The 19,819-nt window shown below is 37.5% G+C and overlaps 1 protein-coding gene across 3 annotated transcripts in view; it reads left to right on the top strand.

Annotated features, from left to right (window-relative positions):
* TANC1 (tetratricopeptide repeat, ankyrin repeat and coiled-coil containing 1) overlaps positions 1-19,819 on the top strand; it is a 161,146-nt gene that overhangs the window by 44,209 nt on the left and 97,118 nt on the right. For 2 of the 3 annotated variants that reach the window (XM_026697174.2, XM_087920154.1), the window contains exon 2: positions 19,596-19,675. The exons of the other annotated variant lie outside the window; for it this stretch is intronic. In XM_026697174.2, coding sequence (XP_026552959.1) covers positions 19,615-19,675 — 61 coding nt within the window. In that variant the 5' untranslated portion in view covers positions 19,596-19,614. The remainder of the gene's footprint in view (positions 1-19,595; positions 19,676-19,819) is intronic. 3 annotated transcript variants of the gene reach the window in all.

Here is a 19,819-nt window from a genome sequence, read left to right as displayed (position 1 = left end):
TGGTAGTTGTTGTTTCTTTTAAGTCTGTAAAACATAACATGAATGAAATCTTTAGAGTTTGAGACATCTTGAGCTTGTTCATATGTAACTAATGCACAAAGGAGTATTCAGTACTGATGTTGATGAAAAAGTATTTGATTTAGTGAAGGCTTAATCAACAGAATTTTGTGGCTCCCCCAAGATTATTTCAAAAGATTGGAGGCTTTTGGAAAATGCCAAAAAATTGTCATAGTGGGAAGGCAATTATCAAAAATTGTCACCGTTCCTTATCTGGTAGTGGAAGCCTCTATTGGATCAAAAGCCTTGTGTCCATAGTGACCTTCCATCATTGGATATAGTTCTAAGAAATGAAACATGCTGTTTTAATTAGAATGGAAAAGAACAGATTCAACTCTATATACTAAGAGAAATGTTTTGCTTCAGTTTTCCCCCAGCAGTTTGATGGTGATAAAAAACATATCTGATTCAAAAAATACAGATCAGTATTGTAAGGAACATTGTTAGATTTATATAAATTGATGATGCTATTTGTTTCCTTTGATGAAAATTCTGCAATTACTGTTGTATATAGAAAATAAAAAAGAACAAATAAATAAGCCAGTGGCATTTTGCAAACTAATTTCCAATTAACTGATAGGGTAACTGCTACTATATAGCTTCCACGCCATTCTAATCATATAATTTTCAGAAAAAAAAATCTATAGAGAACATTCACCAATACTTTAATGATGTAACAATTCTCTGGATTCAGTAAAGGAAACTATCAGAAATATAGAAATATATCAGAAATATGCCCAAGACATTTTTGTATCATTTCTAATTAGCTTTTTCTTCCTTTTTAAGCTGCCCAGTTATATTGTCTTTATAACTCATTGCAGTGACTCTAATAAACTTTTGAGGAAATAACTTAAGCACATTGATTATGTTTTTCTAGGGCTTCATTTAAAAAGCTGGCTTGTCTGTAAACCTAAAAATACTCTAGGCAAATGTTCTCATATAAAACCATGTATTTTCTCCTCTCTCTTCATGTTTTGGAGGAGATTAATTGTGTAACAACATCCTCAGGAATGTTATATCTCCACCATCTTGTGCTTTGGAACAGATACTGTGCACGCACTCTTGGCTGAAAATAAGTATTATAGTTGTCTGCTGAAATTGTTTTGTAAAAAGTAGTATAATTAAGCTAAACAAAACAGAATCATTTAATGTCATTAATAGTACATCTGGCATATTTCAGTCAAAACATACAAAGGTTATAAGATTATGCTTTCTTGCAGACTTCTGCTGGTCACTTTATTGTTTGAGGTTTATTGCAAATTGTTTAGAGGGATCATTTTTAGAAGTTTATGTATAAATTCATTATCAATAGATACATATCTGCTCTAATGCAGTTCTTTAAGTTAAACAAAGGAATCTGGCATCTGTTTCCAAGAATCATTCTTTTAATGGTTTGGGAAGGCCTCTAGTTTGAAAAGCATGGAGTTAATTCAAAGGACTTACAGTAGGTCTTGATTTAATGTTCCAATTATACTCATAGCCCTATTTTATCCAGAGAATCAAGTATTTTCCTATCTGTAATGCAAACCACATGTAGAAGGTTGAATCCTGTTTTGTGCGAGCATTTTGGTAAATTAATTTTTGATCCTGGCTAAGCTTATCAGCTATCTTTCTACAGAGATCAGATAGGGCATACGGTACATCTGACAAATGTTTCTGGAAGTAAACATTTTTAAATTGATGATATGGCAGTTCAATTTATGTTTTAAAAATGCTTCAACATCTTCCTGGTGGACTTGCCCCCACTCTTTCCTTTTAATACTTGTTTAAGAGTTTTTTTTTTTTTAAGTTGTAGGATCAGTTTGAAAGCATATTTATTGTACTCAGTTAAAATACATGTTTTAGCATAAATATAGTCATTAGGAATTCACCTGTTTTTGACATTTTCTCCATTTTGCATTCTTTGAAAGGGAAATGATTAGAAGACATGGGCAGCATCTGGAAGTGAGGGTGGCAGGATAAGATGAACCAAAGAAGTATTGATGATGTTGTTATGCAATATTGTTTCCTTATGCCTCAAGATATTGTATGCATCCAGAAGATACTTTGTCCTTTTGTTCCAAAGCTTATTTAGTTCACCTTACCTCCTGGCTCTTCCACTGGTTTTGAAACTATTGGGTTTGTTATATTTGATATATTCTCTTGCCTGTGAGCAAGATAAGCAGATCCCTGATGCATCCTCCTATAGTCGAGGAAGATGGATGAGGACAAAGTCTATTACAGTGTCCTCAAATCTTGAGTGCAGGCAATGAAGTAGTTTGGCTCATCTATGTTTGGAGAATAAGCCAAATTTCCTGCAAGGCTGCTTCTCAGTTCCAGACTGGGTTGGTCTCACCTCAAAAGTGTAACTAACATCTAAGAAAAGAGTTGTAAGGTTGAGGGAAGAGTCAAATGAGTCATCAGTCTTAAGTCTCTTCACGCCCACAAGAGAGCTAAGTCCAGCACACTTTGAATTCCATTGACTCTTATCTACCACCAATTTGCTTTGACTGTTAATAGTTCAGATTCTTATAGGGAGCATAAGCTTGCAAGAAACATTTATATTCAGTTGAACTGCTTGGGACTTCTGATTTTCCTGTGCTTGATAAGTGTGCTCCGCAGCTTTTATTAGCAAAATCGGCTTGTAAAACATCACATACTACAGGCATTCTGCACTCATTTCTTTAGTTATATCTTCATTCCCTCAATTCAATTTTGTACCCTGACATTTGTGTTATCCAGGCTGAGCATCTGGGTTCTTTTGGCTTTCCTTCACAATGGAGGACAAGAATGAGGTCCTGCATATCTGCTGCTACAGGTAAAGGTGAAGCTTCCCCTCACATATACGTGCTAGTTGTTTCTGGCTCTAGGGGGTGGTGCTCATCTCCATTCCAAAACCGAAGAGCCAGTGCTGTCGAAGGAAAAGATATCATGATACATAGGGCTATATAGGGAAAAATCAGCACTTTGTATTGGATTCTGAATTCTGTTGGAAGCCACTGGTGGTGTAAAGTCCTCCCAACAACTGCTCCCTAAGACACAGGGTACTGCATCTTGTACCACCTATTATTTCTTAGTGTTCTTTAGAGATAATCTTCTGTATAGCACATGTAGCAGTCCATGCAGATAGTAAAAACACAGCATGAATTATTCTGCAGGGTGTCCCACCGAATAGAACCACAGCTGGCTTACCATATAGAGTGGGATGAAGGGCCTCTAGCCACAACCTCCTTTTGATCAACCAACAATAAGCTGAGTTTAGGAGGACCCCTTCCTTGACAAGGGAAAATAATGTAGCCAACAGAGCCTCTTGATTTAAACAATCAGACATCTTGTTTGTTGGGCTCTGCTTTAGACTGCCATACTCCTAGATGATCTTCAGCATGATCTTGGGTTGGGTTGGGTTGGGATGGGATAGAATAGGATTGAATTGAATTGAATTGAATTCTTTATTGGCCAAGTGTGATTACACATACAGGGAATTTGTTTCTGGTGCGTAAGCTCTCAGTGTACATACAACAATAGTGATAGATCATTAACACAGTCATTGTAAAATACATTCATCATAAAACATTTGATACAACACTTATGATGGAAAACTGCATATCATCCTCACTTTGGTGCTGCTGTATCCCAGTCCAACTCATGACCTCTTCTAATAGTTTCACCTAAATGTTAAATATCAAGAAAGAGAAGGCTTGTTTTTACTTTTGTTGTTTTATTTGATTGTTATGTCTGTCCAGAGTTGCTTTGGGTGAGGTGGATGACTGTATAAATCAGACAGACTGACTGATTGACTGACTAAACCCTCTTTCCTTACTATCCCCAATTGGAGCCAGCTGCTGGAAGGAGCAGAACAGTGCCTCTCGTTTAGGGGTGTCAAACTCATGGCCCGTGGGCTGGATGTATCACGTACTGGCCACGCCCACCCCCAATTTAGCAAAGAGGAAAAAATTCATGATACGTTACGTGATGACATGACAACATGAGTTTGACACCCTGCCCTAGTCCCCAATGACAGCCCAGAAGGATTCCAAGGTTGATGGTATTGAACACTGCTAAAGACCAGAAGGGTCACACACACACCCATCCAAGTCCTAGCAGTGGTCATCCACTTTATGGTTTTTTTTTTTTTTTGCATCATTGGGAGTCCTGATTTTTTTATTTATAGTGTCTCATTTCCATAAAACAGATTTTGAAAAAATAGAAAGAAAACCTCATGCCTGTTATAAGATATGTTTACTCTGCAATGTCTTGCAGAGTAAAATACACTGCTCAAAAAAATAAAGGGACCACTTAAACAACACAGTGTAACTCCAGGTCAATCACACTTCTGTGAAATCAAACTGTCCACTTAGGTAGCAACACTGATTGACAATCAATTTCACATGCTGTTGTGCAAATGGAATAGACAACAGGTGGAAAGCATAGGCAGTTAGCAAGACATCCCCAATAAAGGAGTGGTTCTGCAGGTGGTGACCACAGACCACTTCTCAGTTCCTATGCTTTCTGGCTGATGGTTTGGTCACTTTTGAATGCTGGTGGTGCTTTCACTCTAGTGGTAGAATGAGACGGAGTCTACAACCCACACAAGTGGCTCAGGTAGTGCAGCTCATCCAGGATGGCACATCAATGCGAGCTGTGGTAAGAAGTTTGCTGTGTCTGTCAGGGTAGCGTCCAGAGCATGGAGGCGCTACCAGGAGACAGGCCAGTCCATCTGGAGACATGGAGGAGGCCGTAAGAGGGCAACAACCCAGCATCAAGACTGCTACCTCCGCCTTTGTGCAAGGAGGGACAGGAGGAGCACTGCCAAAGCCCTGCAAAATGACCTCCAGCGGGTCACAAATGTGCATGTGGCTGCTCAAATGGTCAGAAACAGACTCCATGAGGGTGGTATGAGGGCCCAATGTCCACAGGTGAGGGTTGTGCTTACAGCCCAACACTGTAGGACGTTGGCATTTGCCAGAGAACACCAAGATTGGCAAATTCTCCACTGGCGCCCTGTGTTCTTCACAGATGAAAGCAGGTTCACACTGAGCACATGTGACAGATGTGACAGGGTCTGGAGACACCATGGAAAATGTTCTGCTGCCTGCACCATCCTCCAGCATGAGTGGTTTGGCAGTGGGTCAGTAATGGTATGGGGTGGCATTTCTTTAGGGGGCCGCACAGCCCTCCATGTGCTCGCCAGAGGTAGCCTGACTGCCATTAGGTACCGAGATAAGATCCTCAGACCCCTTGTGAGACCATATGCTGGTGCGGTTGGCCCTGGGTTCCTCCTAATGCACGACAATGCTAGACCTCATGTGGCTGGAGTGTGTCAGCAGTTCCTGCAAGACAGACATTGATGCTATGGATTGGCCCACCCATTCCCCAGACCTGAATCCAGTTGAGCACATCTGGGACATCATGTCTCGCTCCATCCACCAACGCCCTGTTGCACCACAGACTGTCCAGGAGTTGGGGGATGCTTTAGTCCAGGTGTGGGAGGAGATCCCTCAGAAGACCATCCGCCACCTCATCAGGAGCATGCCCAGGCGTTGTAGGGAGGTCATATAGGCTCGTGGAGGCCACACACACTACTGAGCCTCATTTTGACTTGTTTTAAGGACATGACATCAAAGTTGGATCAGCCTGTAGTGTTTTTTTCCACTTTAATTTTGAGTGTAACTCCAAATCCAGACCCCCCATGGGTTGCTAAATTTGATTTCCATTGATAATTTTTGTGTGATTTTGTTGTCAGCACATTCAACTATGTAATGAACAAAGTATTTAATAAGAATATTTCATTCATTCTGATCTAGGATGTCTTATTTTTGTGTTCTCTTTAGTTTTTTGAGCAGCATATTTATAGGAAGCTTATAAAGAACACAATGATCTTCCTCTGTTCTCTTGTAGCTTCCTTTCAAAGAAATTTCATTTAATGGAGAATAATAATAATTCAAGATCAGCTCCATTATCCACTTTCATTTCCTGATACTCTTAAGCTGAGATAACATATTGTAGTCACATAAAGAAACAATCAGTGTTGTTAATATAATTACATTTTGAAAGAATTCTTAAAGCCATAAATCTGATGATTGTGTCTTATTTTATTAAATACTACATGTAGCTTGCCTCTTACATCTAGCAGCTTTTCTCAAGTTTCACTTTTGGGAGAGTTTGCTGTTTTCCAGTGTTAACATTTCTTGTTGCTTGGCTATCAATCTGTTGTTACTTAAAATAGACTCATTCAGAATGGATTTTTAAAGTGGAGAATTGTTGACATGTTGGGTATGTGTGTTGTGAATAATTGAGTTTAAGACTTGGCCAGAATTTTTCAAACATTATCACAGACTTCACCATCTCCAATAAAGTTGAACTTGTATGCAGACAAATCTTTCATATCTCCAGATTATTCACTGTATACATCTGTCCCTCTGATTCTTATGATCACATTGAAATTAATGGGATTTTAGTTAAACATTGATCCAACTAAGGCATTCCTGGGTGTTTCACCGGCGTTTTCTCAGTAGTCTCAGCACCTGGTTGATCATATTTGGGCCTTGAAGCTCAACAGGATTTACCTGGTTAGGACTGAAATGGGAGATTACTATAGAACTACAATTCGATTTAGGAATCAAGTGGTTCAGAGATGAGAAACTTTTATGACTTGTGGACTTCAACTCTCAGAATTCCTGAGCCAGCCTGTGTTCCTGTTCAGAATTCAGTATGAATATTTTCTTAGTATTAGCACAAATCTACTTTAACTTGAAGGAATTTATTCCTGAACATAGCTATTAATAAACTGGGTATTTATTTATCAAATTCATATGTTTTTCCATCTCACCAAAAACACTTTGGACAGTGCCCAACAATAAGATAAAAGAACAAATGGAGAAAAGGTGTAAAATATAAAAATCTATGTTAATAAATATAATAAGCAAATATACAAACCATAGGTGAAGGAGAGTAAGAAGAACCACTTCAACAATGGAACCATGAAACATAGTATTAAGCCAGTATCAAACATAGTATTAAAACTTGAGAATGCAAACTTATTTTCTGATGCTTTGTTTTGTGTATTTTGGAAGAAGGTGGCCTTTTTCATAGTTCAGTGGTGCTTTTTTTTTACTGTATAAAATCAGAAATTTCTGATTTTGTTTTGTTTTTGTTTTTTAAAATTTCTGACAATTTAGGATAAGTGGAATATACATTCTGCTCCAAAGGAAATAGTTTTTTTTCCATAAATTCTACCTATTTCTGGAAAGGAGGGGGAAATTCTAAATTTAGCTTTCCTGTATAGCTTTATTAAGCTTTATAAAAATTTTAAATGGATTCATAGAATGTTTACTTTTTCCTCCATGCACCATGTCCCATTATTGCAAAAAAAAGCAGGATTAAATGCTATTTTTTTCTAATAATTTTTAATATGTTAACCTGTGTAGCCATGTAAAAAAAGCAAAGGAAAGTATTTCATTGATGTATGATACAAAAAATTGCAAGGAAGAGAGAAACAATTCATTTTTTAAAGTTGTTTATCCTGTTTAAAAAAAAACAAGGAGCTTTTATGTAAGATGTTTTGTACTGCCACATTACCTCACATAGGGAATTTTATGGGACTGCAGGTGTTTTTACTTCTCTATTTAAAACATATTCTGTGTCTTCACAGTCCCCCCCTTCTTTCCTATTATAATGATAGAATGGAGAGATGATGCTTGTTGATTGGTAGTGCTAGAAAAATGTAAATCAGATGTAATGATTTTTCATCTCTATTATTGCGACGGTTGTGTGCTACCTTGAATTCAATCCAGAAGAGACCTTTGGAGCACAAATGCACAACTGGTCTAAACTTATTACAGCAATAGCATCTGTTCTCAAGATTACATAGCCAAAGCACTGACTGGCAGGTTCTCTTACGTGTCCAAAATAGTTTTTTCCTCCAAATAAAGTCTGAAACATTGCAGTTCTTTTTGCTTCTTCCTCTTTACCCGCTACCTCCCCATCCCGTATGTGAAAACCATGCTAATTGAGAATAGCAGAGCAACCAAGGATTGTTACAGGTAGTCCTTGCTTAGCGACCACTTGCTTAGTGACCAATTCAAAGTTATGACAGTGCTGAACGAGGAGGATTACAGTTGGTCCTTGAAATTGCAGCTGTCATAGGGTTCCCACAGTCATGTGATCGTGAATTCAGACGTTTTGCGGCTGGCACACACTTAATGATAGTGGCAAATCCCACAATCACTTGGTTATCATTTGAAACTTTTGCTGCCAGCTTCTGACAAATAAAGCCAATGGGGAAGCTGGCAGGAAATCAGAAGTTTTGCTCGTGTAACTTTGTGTTTAATAACTCTGCATGATTTGCTTAATGACTGCCACCAGAACTGCCACTGTAAGTCAAGGCTGTCATTTGTTTTACAACCTTTTTGCTTAGTGTTGGAGTTCTCAGTCTTGATTATGATTGTTAATTTGGACTACCTGTAATATATTTAATGTATTGGATGAAACCACACTGTAGTTTTTGGTAAGATATTTCACTCCTTATGTTGGAGTTGTAGGAGCTGAAGTCCACATACTTAAAGCTCCAGGTTGGGGGAAATTGCTGTAATATTTTTTTAAGTGGCAATGAGAGAGAAAAAGAGAGAGAGAGAGGGAGGGAGACAGAGAAAAAGACAGAGATTTTGCATGAAAATTTGACACAGGATTTAAAGGAAATAGCTAATTTTGATGGAATTTGATACTGGATATTGGATATGTAATTGCATTTTCAGTAGTAGTTTCCATTTGCATCTTCTGGAAGTCCCAACTGGTTATGCCTTATGGAAGTAATATAAGGTTTATATTACTGTGACAAGAAGGAGCCAGATGAACTTCCATCAGTGCCAGGGAAGTGCCAGTACAGCTGAGCAGAAACAAGCAATGCTACTGTTGTATTTGATGTGGCAACCGTGGCAAACTCTTTGGTCTGCAGAAGCAGCTTGTGCTCATGGGAGAAGAAGTGATGAGGAAAAGTTTCAGAGAGCAGCCAGACCCAGGACGTTTCATTGAGCTGAACAAGACACTTCACTATTTGAAGTGAAGACGATCCCTTTGAATGGCTTCCAAAAATGAAGGAGGGTTTTCTTTTTTTATAACTCTCCATGCATTTCTTCACCATACAGTGTACTTGGCAAATAGGAGCACTTTTTAAAAATTAAATTTCAGTCAGAACAAAAGAGAAAAGAAAAGGAAAATATCCAGGAACAATAATGACCAATATTTATAAGGATCTAAAAGTCACTGAGGACTTAATTTTTGGCAAGAAAATTAAGTCCTCAGCTATATCTTTCCACAATATAAGTTGAAAAAGAGGAGATTGCTATGAATATTTTATCTTCACAAATAAAGAAATATGCCCACAAAATTGTTTTTGTTGCTATATCCTTAACAGCTTTATTTTTTCTAGCATCATGAGGTAGGTTCCAGAGTTTTAATATTTTGTAAATTAAATGCATCTACATAAATAAATCAGTCCTTTACTGTCATCCTTCATTGCATTTATTAGATTTCAGATAGACCATAGTGTTGTGCTTGGGTTAAATAATTAGCAATGAGTTAGTACATTACCTATTACCTAACCATAATCATTAAGGAAAATGGTCAAGCTGTAAAGTCGTCCATATAGAGATTTGATGTTATGAAATGCAGTTTGCTTGAAAAATGTTTGAAGTCTTCTCTGGATCTCTGTTTAACAAGACCATTTAATTAGTCTTCTTTCCTTACCAAACCCTTCCCTGATTTGCAAGTCTGTTATTAGTGGTTACTTCTTGGGTTCAGTAACTCTCTAATCTGCTGGTTTCTTCCTTTCTTCTAAATGTTGCCACACCAGTTACTAGGGTGGAACTGTGCTTTTAAGTTTGAAATGAATATTGTTTAGCCACAAATGGAAAGCATTTTCACTCTTGTGCCATACTAACTATGCGTTCATCCCCAAATACATTTTGAGCACTATTTCTCTGACCTTCCTTGTGTACTGAACTGCTGAAAACCTATCATGAAGAAAATTCTAGCCTTTTAGAGATTTCTTCAGTGTCCAAAGGCATTCATAGAAAAAACATATCTGTGAACCTTTAATTCTACCCACATTATGCAAACAATGTATTTTAAGAACAAAAGAGTGAAATGAATGAAAAAATAAGAAGCCTGCACAACAAAGCATTGTGATTAGAAATGTAGAAGCTGAAAAGCAACCATTTAGCTGAAATTCTTCCATCTTTAAATAAAAACAACATTTATCCTTCAGTTCAAGCATATTTATCAGTTAATTTTGGTGATTAGACTATTGAGCCTCTGATAGGACTATAAAATAAGTTCCTTCATGTGGTTACCTCCACCCCCTCAGGAAATGATGGAGTTTAAAATAAGGATTTAAGTGTATTAAACCAACAAGTAGTTTGTGTGGTCAGGTTGAATGTTCTCTTACCTAGCTATTGTTTTATTGGTTTAATATGAACTTCAACTAAACTTCAACTATTTCTTATCATAGAAATTATTGATCTAATTACATTAGTATTTGGAACTGATCTATGAAACCATTTGAAATCTGTGTAGGAATGCCTTTTCAGTTGGAGATCAGAGTTGGACAGCCTGTGAACCTAGCCAAATTTTTGTAACTGCTAGGCACCTCCAAGAAAATAGTACCAAATGTATCTACAAGCTGGCAGAAGAGGTGCATTAATCTTGCTGTTAATGCTTCTATTGTGCTTCCTGTGATCACTGTGTTACCACCAGACTCCAATGACTTTTGATGGCCAAATAAATGCAATACAATAAGAACAAAGTCCAGCTCCTGGTGACACAAAAGTTGACCCTGAGAAAGTTAAGACCAAGACATTCAACATGTAGGAGATGACCCAGCTGAGCCCAGGGGTGGGATCAGAGGCATCAGTTTAGACTAGAGTCTCTATATAACCTCGTAAGAGACCTGGTCCAGCTCCCACCCTTCCCTTGAAATCCATTGACTGTTATCTAGCGTCAATTCACCTCGACCATTAAAAGATCAGAATCGTATATATAGGTTGCATGGAATAAACTCACAATGCTTTTGAACTGTATCCTGGCTCCTGATTTCCTGTGCCTGATATAAATAGCTTCCATATGGTAAACCTGTAAATATTGCCACTTGATCATACAATTGTGTTATAAACCAAATTTATAATTGATCTCTCACATTAAAGAAAAAAATGTATTTAATCTTAATTATTTTCAAAAATTATGCTCTAAGGAAAAGTCTGTATCCACCACTAAAAACCATGTTGATAGGCTCTCATTGTGGCGTGATGGCAGACTGTAAACAAAAATGATGCTTATGTGGCTTTTAAGGAAGAATTGGACTGCATATGTACAGAATATGATGTATTCAGCTATTTACTAAAAAAAAAATCAGGATTTATTATTAGATTTATATTCCACCTATCTCATCTAGAGATGATTCTATTTAGCCCTGATTTGCTACAGAATTATTAGTCTGGTGGACTTCACTGTGATGTAGTAATGATTTGTTTATGGTTGTAATAACCTGTTAAAGCCTGCAGTCTCTCAGTCTGATCTCCTTTGAAAGCTGGTAAATAGTCTCAGATCAGTGTTTTCCTATATTAAACTATATTTCACAGCACACCCTTCCTTTTTACATGATCGCTCCCTGGCAGCCTTCCAAAATACCTACCACATTATTCCCATTTCCTCTAAAATCTTAAAAACAATCTCTGTCATTTTCCCTTTGCTCAAATGGTTTGGTCTTTACATATCTCAGTCCTTAGGAACCATCGATCTGGTGCCCTTCAACATCTATTGCAAGAATTCTTAAGAAGCCCTAGTAACTGGAAGGAGAACATCAAAACAAGCTTCAGGATCCGGTATTAAATTAAGTCAGGCTTTGTGCATTTTACTTTATTTTAGAATGCAGCAAGGGGCCTGGTGTACACCTCTTGACATATTTTTCCCTCTTTTTTTTAAAAAAAAAAATTAGGCTGAATTCTAACTTGCTCTTTTCTCCCTTTCCATATGTGCCGCTCTTTCTAAGCATAAAGTTTTCATAATTAACGCTGATCCATCATCGTTAAGATGTAAGCTACAGTATTCACTCCTATGAGAACATACATTGTTATATTGAGATGGTGGGTGGGAATCATTACAAGAACCAGGAGATTCCCTGATCCCACGGGGAAAAAGAAGAGTTGTGACAAAAGAGGGTTTTGCCACTGGCTTAAAAGGTGCAGCATATATTGAAGAATTTCAGAAGTGTGTAGTATTATCTTAAGCATGGCTCTTTTGTGTCTGTTTGCTTCATGGACTTTACTAGACTTGCCTGGTTTAAAACCAGTTTGGTAAGCCAAAACACAGCTGCTCTGGAAGGAGAGGTTTTCACTTTTATGCATTTTTATTCTTTTTTTTTTTTCCCCTCCAAAACTTCCTTAAATCCTTCCAATGATGTTTATAACTTTTGCTTTGCTGGAGTTAGTACGAATGTTTAATGTTTAACTGCTGTTCTGGCATGTTGTCAATGTTTTCTTGGTAGAGTCAGTGAGAAAAGAGCCCAATAGCAAACGTTTTTCAAAGTTCCTCTCTGGGCATTAATATAATGGTAGGCAATTCAGTTGTTCAGTATTAGAGCAAACACAGATATGAAAGGGAACAAACAAACAAAAAAGAACCTGTTACCTCCCCTACACTGATAATTCTTTCTAAGATAAAAACTTACAAAATGTGCTGTTTGACTCAATTTACAATTGGTTATAAAATTGGAAATGAGAAGTGGAATGAATCCACAAAATTCTGTTTCTTTCTACTTACGAATTGCTTAGGCACCTTTGCATTGCTAATGCATGGGATTCTCCCATCTTTTCTGGAAGAAGCTGTGCATTTAAAAGATTGAGATTATGTAATGAGCATCTTCTAGAGTGAGCCAGTTTGGTGTAGTGGTTAAGGAAGCAGCCTAGAAATGAGATTTTGAGTTCTAGTTCCACCTGAAACACAAAGCCAGTTGGGTGACCTTGAGCCATTCACTTTCTCAGCCATAAGAAGGAGCAGGCAATGGCCAATCGCTTCTGAAACCTTGCCAAAAAAACCCAAAACCTGTCCAGGCAGTTGCTAGGAGTCAGCCCCATCTTGAAAGCTCACAGCATCTAAATGCAATTACTGCTATAGAACAGGGGTCACCAACCTTTTGGATCTCAGGGATCACCAAACTCATAATTTTAAATCGGACCACTAATATGAATTTTGACTGGCGGTGGCTTGCTGATGTTGGTGGGAAAGTCAGTCCCATATTCCAGAGCTGCAGTAGTCACAGGACTGGTTCTTTGGTCATCCCGGAGCAGCTGCTCCTCCACCCGGGTGCACTGGCCTGCCATGGACTGGAGGAGCTGCTCTGGGATGACCAAAGGCCAGTCTTGTGACTACTGCAGCTCTGGAATATAGGACCGACTTTCCCACCAACATCAGCAAGCCACCGTGGAGCGGATTTCCCTCCCCTGCCATTGGCCTTACCTTCCAGTTCCAGCTCACGTGGCTCTGCTCAAGGTAAGGTTTGCGCTCGGCCAAAGGATGGGGGCCGGTGGGTGGGCGGGCCATGTGGGCGGTGTAGCCTTGTGTTCCCACGCAGCCTGGATTAATTGCTTTGGGGGGAGTGCTTTTGGGGGGACTTTTCTCTGTGGACCAGCAAAATTTTCTCAAGGACCACCAGTGGTCCCGGGCCCACCGGTTGGCAACCACTGCTATAGAAGGCATAACCATAATGTGTGTAGTGCTTCAGAGTTGCTTTGCCAAAGATACTGGAAAATAATTGTGGCAATTTTTTGCAGCTCAGTGAAGTAGCTGGGCCTGTTTTCAGGATTGCACAATGACTGTGGGGAGGAAGACAGGAGCTCTGTTCATACTTCCACATATTCTGAAGCACCTCTTCTGAACTGAATCAAAGGGTTTGCACCTTATAAAGCGGCAGTTTTCCAGAACACAAACTGCTGAGGATACCTCCCTATCTCTTCCTTTATTCCACCCCAGGAGCCACTAAAATGACTCAGAAGAAAACAGTGGCAAACTACGTCCATATTATTTTCAAGAAAACTTGACGACCTATATATCCACCACAATTGAGCCCAGCTTTTCTGTGGTTAAGCAAGGCAGTTAAGTGAGTTTTGCCCTAGTTTAAGTGAATCACTGCAGTTGTTAAGTGGATCATGTCATTAAGTGTATCTGGCTTCCCCATTGACTTTGCTTTCGGAGGCAGGCTGGGATACATGCATTGCTAAGCTCCCAAACGTTGATCACATGACCATAGGGATACTGGCAACAGTCAGAAGTGAGTGTGAAAAACTAGCCACTTTTTCCAGTGCTGATGTAACTTCAAACGGTCCCTGAATGAATGGTTGTAAGTTGTGGACTAGCTGTGTGCACCCAGGATTCAGAATGAATGAACATAGGCACCTTAGCTTTCAGAATTGTTTTTCTTCCAAAAGCAGATTTTTATGGTGATACAGGTTTGGGATATGTGCATGACTAAAAGCAATTATGAAGAACAGTATAAATAATTGCAGATACATAGAAGACTTATGATTGATAATAATCATGCCTGTCCTGCTAAAACCTGTTAGAGCTGAACTCCTTGTGAACATTCAGGAAGCAGTTGATATAATGAAAAATAGTGTTTATTGTCAACAGACTGCCTTTTTTTCTGATAGACTTGTCAAAAAAGCTATGCTAGCAGTTTTATGCTGATTACTGGTCCTTAGGCAAGTTGCCCTATATAGCTTCAAATGATTCATTGTGCTAATATCAGTGTGTGTGTGTGTGCGTGAGTATATATATGTATATATAAATATATAGTGTGTTCACGTCTCTTGAGCCAAATATAGAGCCCATATATTCTGTATTATAGAACTTGGACAGAAATCATAGCATTTTTAATGACCAAATATTATCTAATATACTGCTTTACAGTGCCATGTGTGACTTGAGCCTCTTGGCTGACGCGCGGGATGGAGAAAGTCACACTGCTCTTTTGACCATGAAAATTGAGAATAAATTTTAATTACTCTCGATTTTTATGGTCAAAGAGCATGAACACACCCTGGGTGTCCTCCAGAGGCTCAGGAACTGCACATCTAGTTCAGTTTGGTGCTATTGATAAGAGTACATATATGCAACTTACTTTGAGAGGACTACAAAGGATAAGATGAAGCCAAGGATTTACGGTAGGGTAAGTCTTGAAAACTTGTGAGAAGTAGAAGAAGGTATTCTGTAAGAAGACAGCGAAATTTCATGGATGTTGTTCAACTGATGGAAACTTAGTCTCCCATCAACGTTGAGGAAAACATCCATGAAGTTTCCCTGCTTGCTTCCAGATTTTTCTAAAAATTCCCCACCCAGCAAAGCATGTGAAATGAATCAATGAGAAAGGACGAAAGCCCGGGGAGGAGAGAAGATAACATCTAATTTTAAGGGATTGCTTATGAAACATTCAGCTTTACTAAAGTCTTCTTTGCCAGCTTTCTTTTGTTTGGGCATCTTTTTCACTGCTTTGCACTAAGCCGTTCCCTGATATTTCAAAGTCACCTTCCAAGTCTGTGCACTGCATAGAATACCAATTAATTATTCACCACATGTCCTGATTTCACAGTAGATCGGTTAATATTTCCATGCAAACTATAAATCACCACTCTGTTTGGTTTTAAAATCCCCTTAACATAGATGCTACTTATTGCCAATTATAAATGTTGCCTATATATATATATATATATATATATATATATATATATATATATATATATATATATATATATATATATATATATTAAAAGACTCTTGAGATTATGTTTAATGTGTAATTGCAAATCTAATTGCTTTGTTCCTACAGTATTCTATTTTTCCAGACATTAGGGCTTGTTTTCTTGTCAGAACATAAGGCATTCCATTTATTTTTGGATAGAATGATTGAAAGTTTTTATGTTCATGAAGTCTACATTATTTCAGGCCTCTCATTTTCTTTTCCGCTACTTTATATCAATAACTGGAAGGGGGGAAACGTGCAAATCGTTTTTAATTTCCCTTTTTTGGTTTCCTGATTTCATAACCCAAGAGAAGGCATAAGAAATAATGCTTGATGCTGTTTTTGAAACGGCTATGAAATACATTGGCAGAACTTGTGGAATGTGATCCCATGACTTTGACCTACTAATTACATATTATTATACAGTACTTTTTCCAATTTCTAAAAAAAATTCTTCATGTGACTTGTGGCTGAAACAAATATACTGAAATTGAACATTGGCAGGGACAACATGGAAAAAGGGGGCCAGTTTGCCATTTGTTCATAATTTTTAGTTCTGAGGTGTGAAGATCACTTGCGAAGTAGAAAACTACCCAATGCTTACCTTTGGATAGTTAAGTATTTGTTGCAACTCCTACTTCTGACTTACTGCTTTGTTATGAAAGCATTGTAGAAGATACACACAAATCACACTCTTCACTGAGGTTAGAATTTCCATTCAGCCATATGAACTTGCATACCACTAGTATCCATATTATCCTTTGGAAAGGTAAAATAACTGTTATGGAAGGATTGTCCATTAGACGCTTGTAAATATGATAGGAGTTTAAGAAAAAACATGATTGGCAAATCTAAGATTGTACCATGTTCCCAGAGCACTGTTTTGCAGTGCAAATAGAAACATTTGAATGCTTTTCATAGGTGACATTAAAGGCTGCTCTACTGAGATTCACATGAGTTAGGATGCTGAAAAAGTTATTTTAAAAAACCAAATGTGATCTGGCTATTCTAAGTACTGAATTGAATTCAGATTATAAATGTGGGAAACGCAAAAAAGTGACTTGAAATGTTGGAAAAAGGCCTTGGGGTGCTGCCTAAAATTAGAACCATGCTGTTCTAAAATGTTGTTCAGGAGAGTGGAAAAGAGAACAATGAGATTAAGAATCTGGTGTTTGCAAGAGGAAGTAGCAACAATGGAGGCTCCTAGTAGTTTTGGCTGGAATGTTAGAGATGTAAATCACAGCCGTCTCATGATCTTGCAGTACTTGCACAGCTGTGTGGCTCTGAAAACATCAAAGAAGTCTGCTGATACTTTGAGCAGAAAACATATGGACTCGACCACATGGAATAATTTGTCCCTCTTTTATAAGTTGGAGCCATGAACATTTAAAAAAAGTACATTAAAGAATATATAAAGAACATACTGTATTCAGTTGCAAAATAGTCACAAAGGAAAAGGCTTTTGTATTAAAAACATGTCTTTGCCTTACACTAAAGAAAGAGTAATACTGTTTCCTCAGTGTTGATAAGAAAATTGACATATCCAGAACAGAGGTATCAGCTTTGTTTGGAAAGTAATAACTTACTTTTTATTCCTTGCTGTTTACTACCACTTCTGCACAATTCATAAGTGAATAATATTGTACAAAGTAAAGAAAACGAAAATAATTATATTTAGAGATTTTTCTTACAGTGTCCCCATTCCCATCCCTGGGATTTTACCCAAATAGAAAGGGATTGATCTTACACCACAAGCTCAGACTAATTGTGTAGCCATTTCCCTCACCTACAGAATATCTCAAATTTAAAAAAATAGTTTAGCCATGGTGTCTTAATGTAGTCAAAGACTTTGTGGTATAAGCTTTCATGGACTATATTATAGTTCATATGATGTATGCTCCTTTGATAAGAGTAAATTTCATTTCATGCAAAAAGTATCCCTTTCATGATAAGTCATTTCCTTACTAACTACCCAAATTTTCAAATTTAAAAAATGGGCCATGTTCTTCCACTTAATGCAACTCTTCTAAATAACTGTTAGGACAAGGATTTTTCTCCATATCTATTCATGAAGAAGAAATAAATTTTAATGCAGTTGTTGCAATTTAAATGCATTACATTAAGTGAAAAAGTACTTTCATGATACTGATTAAAATTTTGTCCAGATAATAATCAAATACTATAGTTATGCCAAATAGTTTCACATCATGGAACAGATGTAATGGGTAATCTACAAAAAAGACCATGGCAGGAGTAGAGAGAAACCCAAAAACTGAAGCAATAATGACTTTCTTGGCACTAGATAGTCATAAAACAATTATTGTACTAGATATTCTAGAATTGGAGAGTTGGTTGGCACATGTTGCATAAGAACATTTTGTCCAGTCCTCAGGTGGGAAAACTTAAATGTTTTAGCTACTTTGTGATTAAATATAACTTCGTAATTCTTTTGACGAGAGATGGTCTCCTTGAAATCAGAAGTACCAGATTGCACTCATTTTAGGTGGTACTATTAGATTTCTGTGAAAATAGGAATATTATTGGGACATATTGTCAAGGTGACCAGATATTTGTACTTCTGATGACGGCGTAGGAAGGGTTAGAGCTATACCTTACAGATTTTTCTTACAGTATTGTAAGCCACCCAGAGTCACCATATATGAATTGGGCAATCATAAAAATGTGTTTAATAAAACCTGTGTTTAATTTTTAAAAATTGGCACTTTTAAATGAAATAGACAAGTCCAAGATGCCAAAATACTAGAGTATTTCAGACACACAGGTCTGAAAGCAAAAATGTAGTTTAAAACCCAGGGATGTATGAGTGTAGCATTTATTTGCAACTCCATAAAGCAGCCCTGCCTTTTCAGGAATCGCACAGCTGCTGTTCATAGGTGCAACTCCATCCAAGCAAATAGATGTATTTAACTAACGGGTTAAAGATAGCTTCTATTCTGCTTCTGCACATTTTGAAGCATCTTTTTACCTTCAGTCCAAAAGTCTCGCACCAAGCTGTTACCTAACATATAAGTTGTTAAGAAAGTGGGGAAAATACTTCTAGAGGGTATTATACTAAAAATCCCACCTTTAAAAAAGTATCATCCATGGGGCATCTGGAGTATTTAAGGATGATCCTTCAAGGATGTGGAAACTATAGTCCTACAGATGTTGCTAACTACGACCCTTTATAGTTCCAGAAAGCATGACCAATGGTAAAGGATGTTGTGGGTTGAAGTTCAGGAAATATTTGGAAACCTCTATTTCTTCTACTTCTATCATTCAGACTTCATTTTGTATCTATTTTTATATAGGAGTTTTAAAACACACTGAGGAATGTTCTTTCAAGGATGCTTATCTTGCCTAGACTTCCCTCCGTTTATAGTAGACAGTGTAATGGTACAGATTATTTCTCCTCTTGATGAACTCCGGTCAAAAACCAGACATGCTTGTGCCCAAGTGCCTAACGGTAACTTATCCAGGTTTAGCCTTCTAACCTTAATTATATGTGGAATGTGAAGAATGTTGTGTGCTGTTTTTCTTTATAACGAGACAGTAAACCCCTGGCCACTTGCTTTTACTATTAAAACATTCTTTTTATCTTCAGTATTTGGTTCACTAGTATAATGTGATGGTTTAAAAATAAAAGTATGCCCTTAACATGTTTTGAATTATTACATTTGTTTATTTGCATGCAATGTGCAAAAATTAAATACACTGGTATTATCTCCCTGTGCAGTCATGTAAGATTATTATATCCTGTGTTCTGTTTTAGGAAAAAGAACAGTGCTAAAATGTTAAAAGCAGTTTTGAAAAAAAGCAGAGATGGTGGAAAGGCAAACAAGAAGGAATCTGGTAGGATATTTTACTTTATTTAAACACATATTATGAGCAGTTGATTTCTAAGTATTATACAGTTGGTGACAAGCGAAGAATCTGTGTCCCTCAGCAGTAACTCTTAGTTCCCTTCTCCTCTGCAGATTGAACATTCCTAGGAAA

This window comes from Pseudonaja textilis, chromosome 1 (genome assembly GCF_049901715.1).
Source record: "Pseudonaja textilis isolate UNSWEBS1 chromosome 1, rPseTex1.2, whole genome shotgun sequence".
In the NCBI taxonomy this organism is placed as follows: Eukaryota; Metazoa; Chordata; class Lepidosauria; order Squamata; family Elapidae; genus Pseudonaja; species Pseudonaja textilis.
This window is presented reverse-complemented; position numbering and strand designations above follow the sequence as displayed.